The 24,019-nt window shown below is 32.8% G+C and overlaps 1 protein-coding gene across 1 annotated transcript; it reads left to right on the forward strand.

Moving 5' to 3' along the window:
• The first annotated feature begins 287 nt into the window (after window positions 1-287).
• Window positions 288-9,700, forward strand: LOC134263329 (heat shock 70 kDa protein 12B-like). The gene is made up of 2 exons (XM_062745663.1): window positions 288-587; window positions 9,473-9,700. The coding sequence occupies exons 1-2, from the start codon at window positions 288-290 to the stop codon at window positions 9,698-9,700; spliced, it is 528 nt and encodes a 175-aa protein (XP_062601647.1).
• Window positions 9,701-24,019: the final 14,319 nt, after the last annotated feature.

Consider the following 24,019-nt stretch of genomic DNA (forward strand, 5'->3'; position numbering starts at 1 on the left):
GACAGATAAACTTAAATTAGCATTCGTAAACTATATTTAACAACCGTTAAAAATAGTTTTACAGATGAAAACTATATCATACGAATTGTTAACTATAGTTAACGGTTTGTAAACTATAGTTTACAGTCGATTAACCTAGTTCATCAACTGTGAAACTAGGTTTATCTCATTTTTGTCAATTTGGCGTGCCATAGGCATGATAGGTATCATTTTAAATTGTGAAACCGACATGATAATAACAAAGTGAATGTAGATTTTTTAATGTAGTGAATATTTGCACATAAATAATGGCGGATAATGATGACTGGCTGGTCGGGGCAGCATTAGATTTTGGAACCATGTACAGCGGATACGCATTTTCTTTCCGAGATTCTCCAAATGATATCCATACACCACAAACTTGGTATGCCGGATCTACCACGCTTGCCTCCTCGAAAACTCCAACTTGTCTACTTTTAAACCCAGACAAGACTTTCAACAGTTTTGGATATGAAGCACAGGACAAATATGCCGATTTGGCATCTGAGGAAAGACACAGAGAGTACCTTTACTTTGAACATTTCAAGATGACGCTGCACTACGAAAAAGTGAGCATTAATTTATATAAAGAAGAGGCAAAATGTGTATTATATATATATGTTACACTAAGTAACTGAGGGCTGTTCGGGAATTATTGAAACGCTGTGTATATTGAACGTCTAATGAATATCATTCGCTGAAGTTATGCATATACATGTACATTTGAAAAATATAAAGAATTTATAAAAGCAAGAAATAATTTACAAATATTAAATATCTTCTCTTCAATGGTATAGAAATATGTCAATGGTACGGATACTCTGCACAGTCACAAATTCAGATATTGAAAATATATATATTACGAACAATCTAAATGATGGACCCAAAATAATGAAAATAATTCAATTTATGTATTTGATTTTTTTAATTTTATTTTGACTTCATTTCGTGCAAGTTTGTTAGAATTCTGATCAGAAATACGGATATCATTTAAAAAAAAGATAGATTAATAAAGAAATCTAATAACGACGACGAATTTGACGTCAAGAGCAGCGAGAGACCTAAAATTTTGTTTAGCACTATGTAGAACTCTACCAGACTGAACAACCTGCTAAAACAATAAATACGAGTTTAAAACAATGTCTAACTAAGGGATCGTTATCTTATTGTTATTTTCGAACAGTTCTAGTATGTGAGATCAGAAATTTCATGTATTTCCTTAACCATTTAGTGAATACATATAATACTAATATAACTGGCTGTTCTAAGAAACATGTATAATAACTGAATAGACTAGGAATTTCATGTTTTTACTGAAAATTAAAGTTTAGTCAATTTTACTCGTTTTTACTATGCAGAATGACTATTTATGTTTTAAGATATTCCTTTTTATAGAAACCTGACACTCATCATTAATTATACCCCCCGCAAACGTATGTAGGAATCACCTTGTTCGTCTTCCGTCTGTCTGTCTAGCTGTCTGTCTGTCTGTGCAATCGTGTCCGGTCCATATCTTTCTTACAGAGGCACATTAGAATCTACTACTCCACACTAAGATTGCCCATGACCTAAGGGTGTGTCATTACCTTGACCCAAGGTCGTTTGGGTAAGTTCAAGGTCACTGGAAGAAAAATTTCATAATTCGTGTCCGGTCCATATCTTTCTTATGGATAAACTTGGTAGGTTCTCATTTCACACAGAGATTGCCCATGACCCAAGGGTGTGTCATGACCTTGACCCAAGGTCAATTGGGGAAGTTCAAGGTCACTGGAAGAAAAATTTCATAATTCGTGTCCGGTCCATATTTTTCTTATGGATAAACTTGGTAGGTTCTCATTTCACTCAAAGATTGCCCATGACCCAAGGGTGTGTCATGACCTTGACCAAAGGTCATTTGGGGAAATTCAAGGTCACTGGAAGAAAAATTTCATAATTTGTGTTTTATACATATCTTTATTAAGGAAAAACTTACTTCTGAAAAACCTAGCGGGGGTATTTTATCCCGTTAGGACAGTTCTAGTTTGTTTTTTTATGTAGAAAATTAATCAATTTGATGGTATTGTAACTAAGTGAAAAGACTAGATTGCTGTTTCTTCATTAAAACAGAAAAGAGATGTCGAAACAATTTTTTCCAAGTGCATTTATCATAATCTTTGGAGTAAAGTTTGCTCTCTAAATTTTTATTGTGTACAGCTTTGCATTTGATAGGTATTTTTCACAGCATCATCTAACATATTGAATTTGCCATTTCCTGTTCATTCTCGTTTTCCAATAATCATGTATTTAAGTGATTCACTTCAGTGTAAATTCGATGATTGTTCCATTTTTGTGTAAACAGCTAAATTGCAGTAAAACTTAAAGCTGTACACAGTGATTGTAGCATCTCATTTAAATATCAGTTCAAACTGAATTGTGCTTTTATCTGGAAATAAAAAATAGAACAGAACTGCCCATAATTCTTTGTATTCTACTTGATTTTTTTAATGCCCCTCTATGAATATTGCCGGGGCATATATTGTTTGTCATGTCCGTCTTCCGTCCTTCCGTCCTTCTGTCCTTCCGTCTTCCGTCACACTTTGCGTTTAGCTCCGTTCAAAGCTAAGTTTCAAAGAAACTATCCGAGATATTTTCATCAAACTTCATGTGCTGATAGATATTGATGAGAGCTATGCAACTGCATCAACATCAACATTTTTGACCCGACCTTTCCTTTGACCTTGATCTCACTTTATTTAAATTAGTGTTTAGCTCAGATTTAAACATACTTTTCAAGATGGTATTATCAAACTTCACATGTTGATACAAACATGCACAGATGTTGCATCTAGGGATGAACACTACCAGACTTGCTTCGGATGCTTGATCTGACCTACATTTTCCCTATGAGTGACCAGGTTAAAGTTTTTGGAGCAGGTCCATTCCTAAGGTACTATAAGCCCTACCCAAACCAAACTTGCATGGATGATGCATATAGAAATGGACACTACCAGACTTGCTTCGGATGCTGGATCTGACCTATATTTTCATTCCCAAGTAACTATAAACCCTGCGTAAACCAAACTTGCATGGATAATGCATCTAGGGATGGACACTACTAGACAGGCTTCAGATGCTGGATCTGACCTATATTTTCATTCCAAGTAACTATTAGCTCTGCCTGAACCAAACTTGCAAGGATGATGCATCTAGGGATGGACACTACCAGACTTGCTTCGGATGCTGGATCTGACCTATATTTTCATTCCCAAATAACTTTAAGCCCTACCTGAACCAAACTTGCATTGATGATGCATCTAGGGATGGACACTACCAGACTTGCTTCGGATGCTGGATCTGACCTATATTTTCATTCCCAAGTAACTATAAGCCCTACCTGAACCAAACTTGCAAGGATGATGCATCTAGGGATGGACACTACCAGACTTGCTTCAGATGCTGGATCTAATCTATATTTTCCAAACAAGCAATTCACCTGCATCACCATTCAAGATATTCTGATCAAATTTTATGCACATACAAATTTTCATGCTTTACTAATATATCCTCGGCGGGGCATTCATGTCCTATGGACATATTTCTAGTTGATTTTTGATTCTTGACCTCTTGACAAACTCGACCACTACACTGTCTTTCTAAATTTTCATTCTTTAAGCTAAGATTTCTTCTTCATTGAAGTACCAACATTAGATTCTTTACAATATACATTGTATATATTAAAGAGATATTTGGAAACAATAGATACAAAATCTTATGCGTGAAAAGAAGAAAACACTTGCTGTGGCCTTCAACTCGACATTTAGATATATCGACGACGTATTGTCAATTAATAATGATAATTTCCATTCCTACGTCGATACGATATATCCTGGTGAGCTTGAGATAAAAGATATCACAGAGTCCGACACTTCTGCTTCAAACTTGGATATTTTACTTGAAAAAGACACTAATGGTAATCTAACAACCAAGCTATATGATAAACGTGATGACTTTAAGTTTTCTATCGTCAACTTCCCTTATTTATGCAGCAATATACCTTCATCACCTGCATACGGAGTATATATATCTCAGTTGATTCGATACGCAAGAGCGTGCTCTACGTATGAACAATTTCTTAAACGAGGTAAATTATTGACAAGCAAGTTGATGAAACAATAATATCAACAGTCTCGTTTAAAGTCATCATTTCGTATATTCTATGGTCGATACAATGACCTTGTCAGCAAATGCAATTTATCATTGAGTCATATGCTGACTGACGTTTTTCATGCCAATTGTTAGTCCATTATTTATACACTGAATTGACGACGGATTTTTCCTGATTATGACAACGAGCACACGGCGGGTGTGACCGGTCGGCAGGGGATGCTCACTCCTCCATGGCACCTGATCCCACCTCTGATGTTTCAGAGGTCCGTGTTTGCTCTGCTCTTATTTTGTATATTGTTTGATGGACGTTGAGATTGAATACTGTTCGTTATCTCCATATCCTTCTTGTAAGATTCCAACGTGCGATGGGACTCCAAAGTCCGATGGTCACGCCAAAGTCCGATGATCTCCACCGAACCCCGATGGTTTGACACGCCAAAACTCGATGGTGCTGTTTGAAACAATTAAAATTTATGACGTCATAGTACTACTGCGCATAAATGCGATGCCGCGCCATGCCAAGGCCCGGTTGTTTTTTAAATTAAATAAATAAATAAAAATAAATATTAAATGCAAAGAATAACCCTAATTTTTGGATATAGGTGTAAGACTAACACTTATCAGTCGCAAAATGTATAACAACCATAAGCTAGATATCTTGGACTGGTGCAGGACTAACACAAGTCAGTCTGATAGTGTGATAGGACTAACCATAAAATCTCTCGGGTGAGTTTGAAGAAACACACCCTTATCAGTCGAATGGTGTACAAGGACTACCCTATTAGCTCTGGTGGTCGAAAACAATAATCAAAATCAGTAAAATTGTATGCGAGACAAATACTTAAATCAATGGATTTCGAATGCAGGACAACGTTATGACGTCGAACTACTGTGACATCATACACGTTGATTGTTCCTTCGCATCATCGGGCTTTGGCATATCAGACCATCACACTTAAGCGCAATGTGTCTCATAGGAAACGAGCCATCGTAGTTTGGCGTCTGTAAAGACAGTGAGCCATCAGACTTTGGAGTCTTACATTGTAATATATGAAAAATTTTATTTGTAAATGTTTTGATTTTGCTGTAAATAAATGGATAGTAGCACAGTGTGAATATATATGATAAACATGTAAAGAAAGAACTAAATGCGATATATTGCATATATTAGCCCCCACAAAAGTCAAATTTTGAAAAATTCTGGAAATGTGCTGAATTCTATAAATTGTATTAAAAAAATGAATGAACAGAACATATTATAATTTCAAAGTAGTTTATAGACTATTTTTGTTTTTATGACGTCACAAACTCGTCCGATTTTATAGCATTCGTTAGAAAAAGGACAAAATGGGCGAAATTTCAACAATTTTAGCTATAGAATTTGTAGAGCGCAAGTTTGTTCAGGAACGATATATCAAAATATTGATCCTGAACACACATGCGCTCGGTGATTTTTTCTCAAAAGATCGACGTAAAATATCTATTTTCTGTAGAAATAATGGAAATTTTAAATTTACGTCATTTTCGTGACGTCATTTGAAACATATGACGTCATTGCTGATGAAAATATTCAGTGCTTTGAAGTCAGCATATATCCCTCTGTGTTAGAACATAATTAGAAATTTATCTGTCTAAGTTTGATTTAGGGGTGGGGCAAAAATTGGTTATTTCCGAATAAAGTTCTTTCAGACTCGTGCGTGATTTTATTATATATATATATATATATATATATATATATATATATATATAGAAAGCACAGAGAAATTCACTTTTTACAAGGATACTCACTTCCGCCCCAGCCCGGGGTTGAACTCTCGACCTACGGAATCTGTCTCCTAGCAATGCAGAACAGCGCGTTAGACCGCTCGGCTATCTAGGCAAGTAAAAAAACTTGCTTTCGATGCCGATGGAATTCTCACAACGCTGCCCTACACTACACGGTCATTGAGAATGGAAGTGAGATACAGTTATTTGGACATTAGTTTTTAGAGGATTGTTACCAATACATGTTGTGATGAAATTAATTTTATTTATAAAGCACAAATTACAACAACTCTTAAACTAATATAACTGCCCTAAGTGAAGAAATATTAATATAGAAAGCACAGAGAAATTCACTTTTACAAGGATACTCACTTCCGCCCCAGCCCGGGGTTGAACTCTCGACCTACGGAATCTGTCTCCTAGCAATGCAGAACAGCGCGTTAGACCGCTCGGCTATCTAGGCAAGTTAAAAAACTTGCTTTCGATGCCGATGGAATTCTCACAACGCTGCCCTACACTACACGGTCATTGAGAATGGAAGTGAGATACAGTTATTTGGACATTGGTTTTTAGAGGATTGTTACCAATACATGTTGTGATGAAATTAATTTTATTTATAAAGCACAAATTACAACAACTCTTAAACTAATATAACTGCCCTAAGTGAAGAAATATTAATATAGAAAGCACAGAGAAATTCACTTTTACAAGGATACTCACTTCCGCCCCAGCCCGGGGTTGAACTCTCGACCTACGGAATCTGTCTCCTAGCAATGCAGAACAGCGCGTTAGACCGCTCGGCTATCTAGGCAAGTTAAAAAACTTGCTTTCGATGCCGATGGAATTCTCACAACGCTGCCCTACACTACACGGTCATTGAGAATGGAAGTGAGATACAGTTATTTGGACATTAGTTTTTAGAGGATTGTTACCAATACATGTTGTGATGAAATTAATTTTATTTATAAAGCACAAATTACAACAACTCTTAAACTAATATAACTGCCCTAAGTGAAGAAATATTAATATAGAAAGCACAGAGAAGTTCACCTTTTACAAGGATACTCACTTCCGCCCCAGCCCGGGGTTGAACTCTCGACCTACGGAATCTGTCTCCTAGCAATGTATAAATAAATAAATAAATAAATATATATATATATATTTTCACCCCATAATTATTTCAACAATCTTGGACTTTTATATATTAAAAACTTGCATTTCAGTTCAATTTTTTTTTACCTTGATACATGTATATATCTATTTCTTAATTATTAATGTATTTTATTTTAGTAAATAATTTTTTTTTTAAATGTTTAATGTTTTTCTGACCCTTTTGACATGTTTAAGATGCAGTGTATTCACAGTATATAGTACAAGTATGTAATTAGCAAATTAAAATCAAATTACATTCTCTGTGAAAAAAAAATGCAAAAAAGAGATGAAAAAGTCATTAAGAATAAATTAGAACTAATATTGAAAACTGAAACGATATTTCAAACGCATAAATTTTAAACATTCCTTAAATAAAACAAAATATAGCATACCTTCCTTATACTTCATTTTGCATTTAAAGTTTGACAGAAATATCATTTTGATACCAAGTAAAGAGCTTCTCAGTGAAAGCCTTCTTTTATCATTAACCATTTTGATTTAAAGTGAATCCATTAAACAAACAAGTTATCCTACTCGCTAGATTCCAATGAGTAAAGTAAATATTGAATTTATACTGTGAATCTGTTCATATATATCTCATTCATATTAACTGAAAACAGTAAATACAAGTATTTTCTAAGCAGTACTGTAAAAGAAATTCATGTACATGTATTTCCTTAAAGTCAGGAAATACACGATATTTCTGACATAGACATACACACATACTTTAGATGTGACATTTCGTTATATATTTATACATAAAATATTTTATATTTTCAATGCTTTGTTTTCTTACAATTAAGTTTTCATTGATGATCAATTAGATTTAGACATTTGTTAACAATTTTCAGCATTTGTCCAGAAAAACAACACTGGATGACATATTAGGGAAGACAATTCCAGCCATGGACGTTTTTTCCATGTCGATAAAATTCTTAAAAAATCATGTAATGAAGACCTTAATAGATAGATTACCTACTATAATTCTGTCTGATGTAAGATTTGTACTGACCGTACCAGCGATTTGGACGGATTCAGCAAAGGAGTTTATGCGTGAAGCTGCAGAAATGGTAAAATTTCAAATTAAATTATTTTTAAAATATTATCTTTTTCAATAGATTTATTTATTAAGTTTTTTTTATATGATTTCCCTTAATAGTAAGGGTTTGTATAACAATTTTTTAATCTATGTCGACTCCCTTTAGTTTTTTTTAAAGAAATATATAAAAGACAAGCGGGGCTTTTCGATCGTCAATACCGGTTTCTTACGAGTATGTTCTATGGGACTTGTTTTCCAATTAAATTGTGTGTTGTTTTCAGAAAATAACCATAGCTCGAATGATGTTGCATTTCCCGTTAGTCCTTGTCTAAAAGACTAATGTATGTAATCATTTGTGGACCTGTGTTATATTTTCATAGTTGCATGTTTCTTACATGACAATCATTTTACTTGTTCAATACTCTTATTATAAACAAGATTTTTAGAAAATTTTTAAAATACAACAAGCAAGCAGCTATGACTTTGGGTCATTTAAATACGGAGACGTTTATAACTGTTTTTCCCCGAGATACTTCCAAGGTATAATGTTGTATTTGTATTATCTATCTCTTACATTATTTATACATGTTTTATGAAATAAATAAAAGAAAACAGAGAAAAAATGCACAGAGAGAAAAAAATCAAAAATATTTATCATGCACTGTGAGACTCGAACTCACGATTATTATATCGACAATCCAGCAATCATACCACTACGCCACAAAGTCCTTGTAATCGTATGGATAAATTTTTAAAGACAGATTTTTAAAATTACAATTATTTAAATTTAGATTTAAGATGACACGAACATTGTAGCATGAACCCAGACAAGCACTTGAACTCTGATTGGCTTTAAAAAAAAATATCAATAGCTTTGTTTGTTTTTTGACAAAATTTATGGAATTAAACAAAATTGTCATTACGGAAGGATGTCCTATAATATGATATATATATATATTTTTTTTCATAAAATCGCGCACATGCAAATGTGCTGCGATCCGATTAAACTTTAAATGGCTATAACTCGCTCGCTCGGTTTTCAACGAAACAAGACGAAATGTAGAACAGAGATTGACATACTAGAATCCTTTGTTATGCTACTTTCAAATTGAATGCAAGAACATGCATGCACGTGCGCTGGCCTTGAATTGACTAATACTTATTTTTCCATATATCTCAAAGATTTCAACAAAAAAACTTTGAGATTTTACACATAAGTATCTATTTTATAATATATACTAACATATGTAAATTTGAAATATCAACAAACAAGGGACGCAAAATAGGATTGGCTACTATCCAAAGGAGTGTATAGGTGTTGAATTAAAATTATGTATGTTTATTGAACTACAGAATGGCCATGGGGGAGTTGGGGAGCGTCTGGGAAAATCTGAAAAGGTCCCGTTACAATTCTATCTATGCCTCAAATGTATTGAATGTGGGGCTTATTTTGGTCGAAGAACTAAAAATATTTTGAATACAGTACCAACCAGACCGAACCTGATAACCAAGCAGTCTCAGAAAGTAGTTCCTGATAGTGCTATATGGAACTGCTGTGGGACAACACTGAGAACCCTGTAGGACCTCTCTTGGACCGCTGTGAGACATTTCTGTTTGATTCACTCATGCATAAAAATTGTTCTATAAGGCATTATAGCTCTGTACTTCGTGCATCCTTAATTTGTAGCTTCCCTGTGCTAGTTTTGTTTACTTTCACCAGAGAGATTGTTAAGATTAAAAGAAAAATTAAAAAATAAGAATTGATAAGAAGAGATACTTACTGAAGAAAATAGAATATTGATGTACATGTTCATGTCTAACCGCCAACACTGGAAGCACGATGTGTTAATTCACACCGTCCATCAGGAAAAAAAAATGTGTGTTGTTTCGTAATTTTAAAGGTACTTGGACACAGATTTGAAGTTATTATTTTCTCTATGATATTACGACTAATATATTGTAATAGCATTTCACACAAAAATTAGTTAAAAATCTTATTTCGGTTGAAAGATATTGAAATTTCAAATTTTTCGGCGGGTTTGATTGACATATCGTTGCACTCTCACAAATTCAATTTTTTCTAATCCTTAGGAAAAGTGGCAATCTCGTTTTGTATAAATGAAAAATATTAATACTATAATCCAGAAAATTCAGAGTAGACACGTTCGAAAGCAAAACAAACACACAATATATTGTCAGTCCGTGCAGTTGTGGTAAGCAGACCGTGACGATTGAACGCATCCGGTGAATTCCAAATATAAACAATAACAGAACTCGAGCCCTGTTTACAAAAACTTTGTACATAACACGAGTGTGCTCGATTTGCTAAACTCTGCACGCATCTCTTAGTTCAGAAGGACGATAAAAGTTTTAATATTTCTCATTAAAATACATCAAAATTGCCATTTTTCCTAAGGATTAAGAATAAAGTAAAAATTTGTGAAAGTGCAAGGATGTGTCAATCAAATCCGCCAAAAAATTTAAAGTTTTAATAACTTTTAAATGAAATAAGATTTTTCAATTAATTTTTGTGTGAAATGCTATTAAAATATAAAATTCGTGATATTATACAGAAAAAATGAGAAAATATTAACTTCAAAACTGTGTCCAAGTACCTTTAAGTTAAAAAAGTGAAAGTCAGGAAATGGTTTCCCTGTGATTTTGTCCTATTACAAATATTTGAAATAAACTAATTTCTTTTATTTATTAATGCTTTCAATCGAGTACTCAAAGTCTGCATTGATAAATGTAGATGCATTAAATCACTTTATAATCACTTTATCTATGCAGAAGAGAATGGCACCATAAATATTTCAACCGCCTTTATTACAGTGAAATTGATTGTTGATAATCTCATTAAATAATCCTTTCCATTGGGACTGCTTTCATAAGCTTGGGTTGCAGGGACTGCTTTCTGGGACGGCTGGGACCACTCCGGGCTACTGCACTGGGAGCGCGGGGGGGGGGGGACTATCTTGTGACTTCCGTAAGACTGCGAGCGACTGCTCTAGCAGTCCAACAAAACAGTCCGTCCCTGGGACTGGTCTACGACTGCTTTCTGTCAGGTTGGGTCTACAGCTAGTCGGCGCTTCACTTTTTGGAAATACATGAACAAAAGGTCTACAGATAGACTGGCGGTCATTCTGAAAGGCGGGACGACAGACATGTTTATCTCGTCCTCTCCCTTTCCAACTGTTTATTAAGTAGTTTAGAAAAATCTTTGTAGCTTTGAAAAGAAATTAATCTGTATGATATCCATTATATTCATTAGGAATATACAATCATGAAAAATATTTCAGAAATCGATTTTTTAGGCTGGGATAGCATCAAACAGACTTATTCTAGCTCTGGAACCTGAAGCAGCATCAATATACTGTCAAGACATTCCAACTGAGAAACTCAGGAGTGGTGCAGGATTGTGTATTTCAGAAGTAGGGACCCAGTACCTAATCGCCGATATAGGAGGTAAAGTACTTGATTTTTTTTCTTGTAAAGAACTATTGAAAAATACATATACGATTTATACATCATTCAGCTTCTTACCCTTTACTGTGATACATGTATATAGTTTGACTTTTAAATATGTAACATATCAATGAAAAGGATGGAATAACCTAGCTTTTTTAATCTTAAAATAATCTTGAAAAAAAAATCTTGAATTTGAGACACCTCCCAGTCTCTGACAAATACTAAGAAACTCAGCAAGACATTTCTTTCAAAAAGGATTTTTTTGTCGAAAATACGAACATTTATTTTTCATTATTATTTTTTTTTTTTTTGTATTTTGATCAGGATAAACTTTCTTTGAATTTTTTCTCCTTAGACTTAGGGAATGAAATATTTTTCATTATCCACCAAAAAAGTACACAACTAAAGTAATCTTGGTAAAAATGTTATATTCTCATTCATTTACCCTTTGTTCTTCAAAAATAATTCTCCGAGTCGAAGGTTAGAAAAAATGCATGGTGTTTTTTTTTTTTACACAGTCTCTAAAATATACAACAATGACTGATGAAATAATTTGATACACGTGTATCTCATTATACAAGAGAAAAAGAAAGATTCATCACTTATCCTGCTAAAATGTTTTAGAGATTTTGATTGCTTTATGAAAAGCTAAAATTTGTGTTTGTTAAGTTTAGGTGGAACTGGTGATTTTACTGTTCACGAAAAGCTCGATAATGGAAAACTTAAGGATGTGAGCAAGGCAAGTGGTGGAGCATTTGGGGGAATAAATGTCGACAAAATGCTTTTCCAATTTTTTTCTAAACTCTTCGAAGAGGAAGCATTTCAGCAATTAAAATCAGACGAAATGTGCGATTACCTTGATATCTTTAGAGATTTTGAGAAAAAAAAGAGAAAAATTATGTTATAAGATTACCATCATCACTTCTGCAATTTGCATCGAACATTAATCCAGGTTTCAGAAAAAATGCCGAGAGTACCGATTTCAAGGGGCATGTCAATTTTTTGCGCGATAAACTAAAAATTGACTCAACTCTCATGAAGTCATTCTTTAAAGAATCCATACAGAATATAACGACATATATTGAAGGCATTTTGCAAGGTTTTCCTACGGTGAGGCAAATCCTTCTTGTTGGTGGATATGGAGAATGCATTATTTTGCAAATTGATATAAGAAAATGCTTTCCACAACAGGACTTAATCATTCCTCAAGAATGCGAACAAGCAATGGTTAAAGGAGCTGTCCTATTTGGACATGATTCAAATGTTATTTTTGAGCGTAAACTAAGGTATACTTACGGTACAAATTCACACACTAAATTTGTTCCAAGTATTCACTGTGAAGACAGGAAATACGTTGATGATTATGGAATCACGAGATGCAGGGGTTCCTTTTCAACTTTAGTAAAAGCGGGAGAAAAAATAGCATCAAAAGGGCACACCATTTCTAGGGCCATTTTTGCTTTGAGTAAAAACCAGTCGGAATTAGAATACAAGATATTTTACACGGAAAAAACAAATACAATTTATCTGGATGATGATTGCAAATTTCTCGGGAAAGTAATTATACCTCTAACTGGTGATAAGGATACAAATAGAATATGCAATGTTTCCTTTACATTTGGACTTACTGAAATCCGTTGCAAGGTGACAGAAAAGAGTTCGGAAGGGATATTGAGGCAACATTTAAAATGTTGGAGTGAATATAGAATGTCATTTTGAGGATAAATGTAAGAAATGTTGCGAACTTTCAATTTTAAACTCAATGAATAAACAATCAACTTAATGTTTAATAAAGTTACACTTCCTTTGAAAAAAAAAGGAGAAAACGTGACATTGAAAGGTTTAAAACTTGAACAGCATTTAAATCTTGGAAAGCTGTTGCATGATACTCAGGTGACCTATGAGGTCCCTGGGCCTCTTGTTCTTAAAAAAGACATGCATTTAAATAAGCTAGAGTATAAAATGATCATTGTGACTAGTTCTATGGTAATAAAAGTGCGTTTAACATACATGGAGTCTTGCTAATAAAATTTGAATTTGGTGTAAGGACCTTGCTTGCTGATTTTTTAAGTGCTGGTGATTGCAATTATTTTTCAGTGCAAGAGAGATTCATTATTACCTCAATAGAATTTTTCATACAACAATCGACAAATTGCGTTCGCATATCACTCAAAAATGACACCGTTATTATAATTGTGTTATGATTTTTTAGCTATATAAAAGATATTCAAACATTGGAAAGATAAGATAAACTCCGCCGTTGGCATTATTCAACCTACACTCTAGTGGCACATCACAAATTGAGAATTCCAGACAACAGAGATAAATTCTAATCAGTATATTGCATTGAATTACATCACAAAATCAAAACATGGAAGACTACATGTTAAAAGTATATGTATGTATAGGTGGTTTTGCTGCACATCCGTACTACTTTCTGTTTAGCATTGCTTTCTTTTAAAATCACTCCTTTTCTCCTTTTGTTTCTCTGAAATGACAAAACTGGAAAATAATCTCGTTGTGGTTTTCTGCATGTCTGAAATTTAAAGGTGCATAGACATAAATTTGAAGTTGACATTTTTTGTATAAAAGTACGAGTTTCCTTATATAATGTATTATCATTTCACAAGAACATATATTAAAAATTTTGTTTCATCTAAAAGATGTTGAAATTTTAAATTTTTGAATAGATTTGATTGACGCATCCTTGCAATTTCAAAAAAGTTTAATTTTATTTCTAATGCTTTAGAAAGTGGCAATCTCGTTGTGTATTAATGAAAAACATTAAAACTTTAAGCGTGGAATGCCGTTACTTGTAAAAGGGTTTGCTTTCGAACATTTCTACTCTTCTGAATATAATTATTTTTCTGGATTAAAGTTTTTATATTTTTCATTAATACATGTACACAACAAGATACCCTTCCTAAATTCCAATGTTATTGAAATTTTTGTTACTAACATAGTTCTTATTTAAGGACCCCATTGGAAATAACCCTCCCCCCTTTTTTTTTCTAAAAAAAAAGGCCTTTATAGGCATTCCTTAGGTACAATATATCATCTGTATATCATGCAACTTATTTAAGAAATAAGGTATCGGGCTTTATAATGAATTTAATCTCGTACCAACCCTTATCTATAGCCCGATAAATGTTTTAAAATGATACCTTATTACTTATATTTACATTTCTGACTTATTCATACTTTATATTTGCCTGAATGTGACTTTTAACATGTAAAATGCGTTATTTTTCAAACCCAACGGCATGTATGTATTCCACTGAACGTGTCGACCCTTTATGACGTCACAAAGAAATTACGTCGAACGTTTATCCATACGCACATCTATGACCTCTTGACCCCGTACCTGTATTTATACAGTTATAGATACGCATTGCTTTCAGTAGTGTTATATAAAGGAAAACATTTGCAAATGTAAATATCTAATAATAATTACATGTATTTGTTCAAATAGATCTTGAATAGATACTAAAGCTGTATCATGTTATTAGCCCAGTGGTTGGAACTTTGCCTTTTATGCCAAGCTAATGAAAAGTCCTATGAAGGGTGACATGCAGAAGTTCTTCCTCTGTAGCCTAGCTGTGTAGGTATCCATGTATAAGAGTGCCTACAAAATACAGGGGGCTTAATTAATACAATTAGTTGTTTCCCCGGTAGTTATTTAATGACTTTGATACAAGCATAAGGGATTTGCTTATTTGTTTGTAAAATAAAATTTAAAGAAATGTTAGTTATAATTAATTATTAAGTGTAAAAAATTACGTACCTAAAAAGACTGTCATTATCTGACGCTTTTTATTGAAGTCTATTATCAAAATTTTTGGTGGGCCCTGCGTCTCCATTATCCAGTTTGACGTAGTGGCTTATGGGACCAGCATTTTCCAATAGAAGGCGTTTGTCCTCAACCATTCCTACAGCGTGCACTATTGCCGTATTTATAACCCCACCAAATATTCTGAAGTTTGTAATGTGTATTTGTACCTGATGGTCCATTTCATCTGACAATAGAGTTCTACGACCTCGTTTTTTAGTTTGAATTTCTGTGACACGACACTCTCCCATTTAAGGGGGCCGACTGTAGTTTTCATTGCGCATTATTTCGTGCATCATAGTTAAATGAATCGTATTTACTGTTTTACTGTTTTTAAGCAATTTTTTTCTTAATTAACTAAATTAAAGCAAATTAAGAAATAATAGATTTAAAATGCAATTACAATTTTATATAACTGATTTTTAAACCGATTTTGCAATTGATAGGTAGGTTTACGTCGTTTCATTGTCTTTTTGACGTTATGATAAACTGAAGCACTTAAAGAAAGGGGTAATCAAAATGTTATTAAAGTAAAATTAATAAACGCACGCTCTTGAAATTAGAAACATAGAAATTTGAAAATATCTCCATTATTTTTAATATGTTTTCATATACATGTAAATCCTTTGTGCCAGTCATATTAAACAGTACTTTTTAAAAAACAGGAAAATTTGTTAATTTTTGGCATTTTGAGATGCCCCCATGGTACATGTAACAAGACGGTAGAATTTTGTATTTCTTAGATATAATTTGCAATATAGTATTACTCATTAAATATTATAGTTTAAACAAAAAACCTGTTGTAGTATTTGTATAATTTGCATAAGGTGCTGAAATTGGAATTTTCCTATATTATCCTATAGTAAATGTACCTGTATTTTGAGGCGGTCCCTTAAAATACCTGGACGGTAGATTTTCCCCAAACTTGGCATATACACTTAAGTTAATGTAAATTATATATGGTATAAAAATGAAGAGTTTTGCTTATGTTTGTTTTAACACAATAAAACCTCAGTCGGCCCCCTGAAGTCAAATTTTCTCTTTCGGTTTTGTGGGAGTTGAACTATGTTCAATCTCCTTTAGTCATCACACATTTAACATGCACAGTAATTTGTGTTTATTATATATAGCCGAAAGCGAGGCTTCTGTGTCGACCTATTTACTCCGATGATATTCACCAGAAAACGTTCATAAACATCCGCCACAAATAGTTCATGTTATTTTCTCCTGAATTGAATTTTTATAATTTGAAATGTAAGTAAATGTAATGATGAAGTAATCTTATTTTGAATATTAGAATTCGTTCAAAGTAAAACTAAATTATAAAGAACCTCAAAGGTTTTTCGTAATGGAACTCATTTGTAGTGTAGCGTCATCTATAAACACTGAAAGAGATATGAACGACAACTCTAAATACTGACGGCATGCGTTAACTCTAGTCGACGGTCCCGGATAATGGATTTTTAGCAATTTCTTTTTTACCGGTGCAAAGAATTTATTCAAACTTTTCAGGAACATTTTCTTGGTTTAAATTAATTCATTAATTAAGGCAGAAAATTTTTTGGAAACATGCGTATTTATTGCTAAATCAGCAGTATCACCTGCCAAAATGCGGTAAATCTAGCACTCTGTTATAAATGTGAAAACCAAAAACGGACACCAATGTTTTCGTAGAATCCCGATTAAAAACATCAAAATGAAGGGGTTTTTTTTTAAAGGAAAAGGAAAATCTCTTTTACATACCAGATAATTTGTACGCACACAAACTCTCACATATACCTCTGTTTTTATGTTTGGTCATTAAATATTTGTTTTTAACTTGGTATTGCTTTTTTCTTCACAATATTAAAAGAAATTAAGTTCTGACTCTACTCCATGTATAATGTTGACTTCGTGTATTTGAAAGACATTTATATTCACAGAGACGTTTTATATAACAAACCTGTTAGTTCTTAAAAAGATGCTGTATAAAATCCACATTTTATTAACGTTGATATTATTTCTATGAAACTGAAATTTTCATAACACATGGGTAAAGGTGCCAAGGAAAATTTTATAATAAATTTGAAAATCAACCGCCTCTAATATGAATATAATGGTAGTGTAAATGTTTTGCAATTGGAAACCCAAAATATGTGTAGGATGAAAATGTAATAGGTGCACAACGGAAATAGGTAATACAGATTCTATGAAAATTTCATTCAGTGGTGTAAGAGGAGTTGCGGATAAGAGTTGGGTATACCTAAAGCGTAACAAACAGAAGGACGGACATCCCGATTAATAATTACCCTCCTGCTTTTCAAGCAGGAGTATAAAAAAGGACTAATGTAGGCAGGAAAGCATTATGGCCCATGCATTTTTTTGCTATTCAATGTCTCTGAATGTCTTTCTTAAGATTGTTGCAACACAAAAATCTGAAACAGCTGTCTGTATTTGAAATAATGATATTGTTCACTCACTTAACCTCCCGATCGAAGATTTTATTTTACACCATGTTCAACTCCCATGAGTACTTTCAGTACTTTGATTAACTTAAGCTTGTAGAAATCTTGAAAATATCTGGTTGTGGACATTTTCAATTCAGGAAATTATAATTTTAATTTTCGAATGGCAGCTGCTGGTCCAATTTTTGCTCGCTCGCCGGGAGAGTATATCGTATATGGACCGTGTTTTTGTTTTTACTGGAATCTGATGCTGTGGATTTTTCAATAATTTTTAAAATTCGAGAATTGTATTCTTCTATTGATCTTGGTGACATACGTACCGATAGCTAGCCGTTTGGGTTTGTAAACACAATGAAAGGTTTCACAGACAAAAAATCATGAAAACGAAATACAAGTTCGTATAATCTTCTTGTAAATCTCCCATAACTTTGCAAATTTTTTGGGTCAAGGATTAGTTAGGCTAACAAATCAGTACGTTAAAATCTGAAATGAAATTCTTTTTGAAAAGTTGCAAAATATAATTATTTAACTGAGAAATGTTTATTCTACAAAAAGACAATCATTTAAATTAGCTAGATAAAAAGGTAATAATGGTGAATAAGGACATTTCTATCATATTAAAACCTCATTTCAGATATTCAGAGTCTTGCACCTAAAAACTGAAGTCGATGTAATGACCTTGCTTGCTTAATCTTTTCTAGTGTGTTCTTGATCGCAAAAACTTTTATCAGTACACAGAAATATATATTATCAGCTCAAAAATAATTCCCACGACAACTTGCGACATATTGTGTTTGCATATCATTCAAAAGGAAACTGTAATCATAACTGTGCAAAAATTTTGCAGATTATCAAATCTTTTAAACATTGGAAAGATAAGTTAACTACGCTACTTCAATTATTCAAACTACACTCTAAGGTTTTATCACGAATTGGTAATTCAAAACAATGCAGACGACCTTTTTATTCAGTGTACTGCATTGAATAACATCACAAAAAGATGGAAGGCTACACCGTAAAGAAGTAAGTGTATGCTGTTTACTTACTCATCCATGTTAATTTCTTCCATTCTAAAACTGCATTTTTACATAATCAATTTAAAAAAATTGTTTCTTTAGAATGACAAATTGGAAATTAGTTTGTGTTGTGGTTCTCTGTGTGTTCAAGATTCAAAGTGTTGTGTCTATTCACAAAGCTGTTGGATCCGTTCAAGAAGTGTATACAGGACTGGCAACATTCACTACTACATTGCAGAGCAATTACGATGTTCCGGAGCTGGAAGCAGTCGAAGATATTGCAACCAAACTCGTAGAGAAAGTTCCCGGCGTTGGTGAAGCAATATCATTCCTCTCTGATACCATTGATGCCAAGGTTAATTCGGAAATTTTGAAATCTCTTCGACACTTGGAAACAAGCTTAAACACTCTTTCTGTTCAATTAGATGTCGTCAAGAAAATTGTATCTTCAATTCCAAAAATAATTCAGATATCAATATTACAAAAGCAGGTAGCTGAGGACGGAAGAGAAATCGAAAATTGTTATCATAACTATTTATCATTTTTGAAAGATCCGCACTCAACAGTTTTTAAATATAGAATTTTAGAATGTTATGGAAAACTGCAATACCTCCTGGAAATTGGAGATATTTTGCACGGAAAGGCGATAACATTTGATCAGCAATCCCTTTTTGATGAAATTATATCAAAATCTGGAGTATGCAATGGAACTGAAATCACGTCCGTCTTCAAATACATTTTTGGTCTTTATATGAAAGGATGCGTTTCAATTTCGATGGCGGAAAGTATAAAGTTTACGAATGCTACGTCCGTAAGTGGGGAATGCAAAAATAAAACGTCGTTAATTTTCGGTCATTTAAAACGTGTATATTTACGCTGTCAAAATAAAGACTCTTGTGATCAGAATGAAGATGTGGACAGGATTTATTATATTGTTGGTGAAAACAACAATTTAAAATCAATTGCTAATCGTCTTAAGAAGGAATTTCCATGGTATTTTTTCACTTTAATAGCGACAGAAAAAGAAATACAGGGTAATATTACAGCATCCGGCAAACTTCCTTCTATGATGGTACTCAAACTTCAGGAAAAAAACTATGTCACTGTCATTTGGTTTCCTGAAAAAAGCAATTCATTGGTAAATGACTCTGATTCTTTTCTCTATAAACTAGAATTGCATCAACTGTTTCAACCAGAGAATGGCTTAGATTTGACCTTTTCTGCGTCAAGTGACTTTTCTAAACATTACACCACTATTTATGGAAAAGCTCATTTCAATTATAAATTCGCCAAGAACTTCATATCCTGTCGGTATAGTAAAATATTCATTCCCAGAACAACGACAGTGGCAGGAGAGGAAGAAGAATTATCTACGTGGGAAAATTTTAAAAAGCTACCCATGTGGCAACAAGTGTTAATTGGAGCTAGCATATGTGGTGGTTCTATTTTCTTTCTCGGTGTTGTGTATGAATCATTCCAAAAGTTAAAAAAGTGGTGTAAGGAGGACGACGAAAACAAATGAGCTTATGTATAGATGGTTGTAATTTTCTTTACGTATTCTAACATATTTTCTTCATTGACGTACATGTGTATTATTTTTTTTTCTAATTTATAATTGTTTATAATTGTTTTACTCAGAAATTTTCCTCATTACATTTAAAATGAAGTAGAATGTATGAGTCAGATTGTACATAGTAAGAAGGTATTGCGCAAATCATATTTTATGCATTTTACAAATTCAGCTAATATGTAGATAAGATTAATTTCTTTAATTTGTAGTGTACTGTCATCCTGTTTTATTGCTTTCCCCCAATGAGATATGACTTATCATGACTTTAGATTTTTTAGGGGGGAGGGGGATTTTGCATTGTTTATTCTTGTTGAAAAGGGATATCTTCTAGGAAGAGCGGAATATGTGGGTTTTCTTTTAGGATGTACTCTTTTTTGGTTTGTGACCCGATCAAATATTTAAAAATTTGCCTGTCTCTTTTAAACTAAGATGTAAGGGTTTGAAAGATTCAATCCGCCTTATAATTGAACAACTTTGAATGGAAATGATAATCTTGATTCCGTTATTTTTATGCTAAATTTACTAAAAGATTTCTTAAATGGTAACATGTATAAAATCATGAGTAAAATATTTTTTTTTTTAAAAAAACTTGTTTTAGACTAAGTATTAATTGTTGTTGTTATGTTTCAATTTCATTTACATTTCTTTTCAAATTTTTGAGGATTAATAGTTAAAAAAAGAGCTTACAATAGGTACTCCCTAGCCTGAGAGTGTACAAGATATGAAAGGAAATCTTCATGATTTTCTGGATAATAATGACATGACAAAATGCATAGTGTGTAGCAATTTAAAAGTTGTCAAAGTAGTAAAAACACTGTTTTGAATATGCTACAGCTGCGAATGAAACAGAGATATTTTTCTTCATTTTGCATCGTGCCTTGCAGCATAGCCTACTTTGTAGAAACCATTGGCTTTATCGCGTCCTTTAAGATCCAGGGTATCAACAAGTGGTTCATCTTGAGAGGCGGCGAGGCCTATATCATCATTTTGATGACAATAAATTGAAAAATAATCAAAATCCCTAGGGTAGAAATAAGTAGACTCGGCCTCGTTAAGATTAATTATTTATATCAAATTCATTTACGCCAAATCGGTAGTACATGTATCAACTATAGATACAATATGTTAACATCAGTTTATGTAAAAAGAAAATATTCAATCTTTTGTAAATTGGAGTTGACATCACATAGGTCATTGCCAACATTGTTTTTTAATACATGTATTGGATGATATTGACCTTCACCTGAATCTTGGTTCTAAAATAAATTGGTCGAATTAAATCTAATAAAATCAGTACTTAAGGTATGTTGTCTTTTTATCTGTGAAAAGAGGTAGGTTCATTTTATGCATGAAACATATGGGATAACGAATAGTAGTTTTATCTTTGTTTGTTTTGAACATATTTATTTGACAATATGTCAATATCAAACATCCATTAAACAATACAAAATATGAGTAGATCAGGTGCCAAGGAGGTCCCCTGCCGACTAGTCACACCCGCCGTGCACTCCTTGTCGTGATCGGGAAATGACGAAACAACTTGACAATTCAGTGTGTAAATTATGGATTAATAATTAGTATTAAAAACGTTAGTAAGTATTTGACTAAATGATCTATTGTATTTTATCAAAAAGTCATTGTATCGACCATATCACTTACGAAATGATTACTTTAAACGAAATTGCTGATATTCTTTTTTTTCAAAAACTTGTTTGTCAATAATTTACCTCCTTTTAGAAATCGTTAATACGCAAAGCATGCTTTTGCGTATCGAATCAACTGAGATATCAACTCCGTATGCACTGCATTAGTTAGGGAAGTTGAATATTGAAAAGTTGTAGTCAACCCGTTTATCACAAGGCTTGGTTGTTAGATTACCATTAACGTCATTCCAGTATCACTTGCATTTTATTGACTAACACTCAAATACGGTCTATCTTTCGAGCATTGTTTTTTCTTGAAAATGTCATGTAGAGTGCAACATCTGATCTAAAATAGCATTTTTTAAAAATTTTCCTAATATTCAAGAACATTGCAATTTCATACATGTTTTCCGATATCTAATTTTTTGGAAGAAAAATTTAACTCTCAGACACAGCTCTATAATTTAAAAATTGCCTATTTTAAATCAGATTGTTTATTAAGAAATGAATTTAATTTTTGAAGATTCATGAGGTTATGAACTACGACGCTTCACGCCGGTGTAAAGACGAATAATGACCCCCATCGAATAATGACCGGGGGGTCATTTTTCAACGACAAAAAATGACCCCCACCCGTAGAAAAAAATCATTTTTTGTAGAAAAAGGGTCCTAGGGGTCATTATTTTATATGTTAGTCCTATAAAATAATGACCCTCATTGAAAAATGACCCCCTTTAAAGTGATACAAAATATACACTCTTTGCTATCTTTTTTACAGCGAAACTAATTTTTACATTTTCTGTAACCAGAAAAATACAAAAAGTCGTATGAAATAATTAATAGATTCACGTAGTCTTTCAATGCTAAAATTGTGTTTGAAAAGAGATTCTTTAATTGTCAAGTAAATAAAATTTCTTTTTAGTATTCCTCCTTATAATGTTTGCTTAAAGAATGATATTCCACTTGTTTTTAGAAATCAAACCATGCAAAAATCAGGTTTAAATACTCTTTAATAGGAAAAATTAAATTGTCCGACGGGTCATTTCAACTTTGAGTTTGTTTAGGTTTGACAAATCCAATTTGACAATGAAAGAGGAGGAAATTTTTATCCCCCCCCCCCCCCCCCCCGAAAGAGGACATTACGTTAAATCAAAACAAAACAAAAGAAAATAAATGAAAAGCAAAAATATGAATAAAACTCTATACCTTTCAATAATTCTGAAAGAGGCTCTAGATAAAACATTGAAATGAAGTTAAGCCTTCACACAAGTACTATCATATCATAATTTACTTCGCCATGATTAAAGCATACTTTAAATGAGGTATACTTGAAAGTATTGTGGCAAAGTAACAGTTAAAAATCAGTAGAATAGTAGATTATTTTTAGCTTATTTTTAATTTCTTCTTATAGAAAAATTAAGGTAGGGTGTTTTTTTTTCCCTTTGTTCAATATCGACTTCCTACTAGATAAGAAAGGGGGTGGGGTAAGTATAAGACCTAGAAATATGCTCTGTAAAGCTATGGGCTAGTGTAAAATACACAGTCATTCTAATGCAAAAACTATACATGTAGACATAAACTTTTGATTTAGCACACAGTATTCATTACATTTCTTTTAACGAAGAACCTACTTCGTAACTGGTAAATGTGTTTAACCTGTGCTAACCCATTAATTCAATGCCACTTTTTCCCGTACTTGACAGCTTCAATAAAAATGGTAGAAAATACTGCATTTTGAAATTCACAGAATTCAATCATGCCAACATAATGTTAATTCAATTCATATATTTTTTGGTTTATAATGCTTAATGGCAATATATTTCTGGAATAAAAGAAAATATGTAGGCACCTTTTATTTACTAGATCTAGACCTGAAGTTGACAAACCCAAGACTATTTAGTGTAATGAAATTACAATGTACATACAACTT

This window comes from Saccostrea cucullata, unplaced genomic scaffold, assembly GCF_032062105.1.
Source record: "Saccostrea cucullata isolate Sc308-1 unplaced genomic scaffold, CSIRO_AGI_Scuc_v1 ctg942, whole genome shotgun sequence".
Classification (NCBI taxonomy): Eukaryota; Metazoa; Mollusca; class Bivalvia; order Ostreida; family Ostreidae; genus Saccostrea; species Saccostrea cuccullata.

Excerpts from the sequence above, each read along its gene's own strand:
- LOC134263329 (XM_062745663.1), top strand. The coding sequence starts at position 288 with ATGGCGGATAATGATGACTGGCTGGTCGGGGCAGCATTAGATTTTGGA. Across the intron at positions 588-9,472 it reads TGACGCTGCACTACGAAAAA|AATGGCCATGGGGGAGTTGG; the intron begins GTGAGCATTAAT and ends ATTGAACTACAG.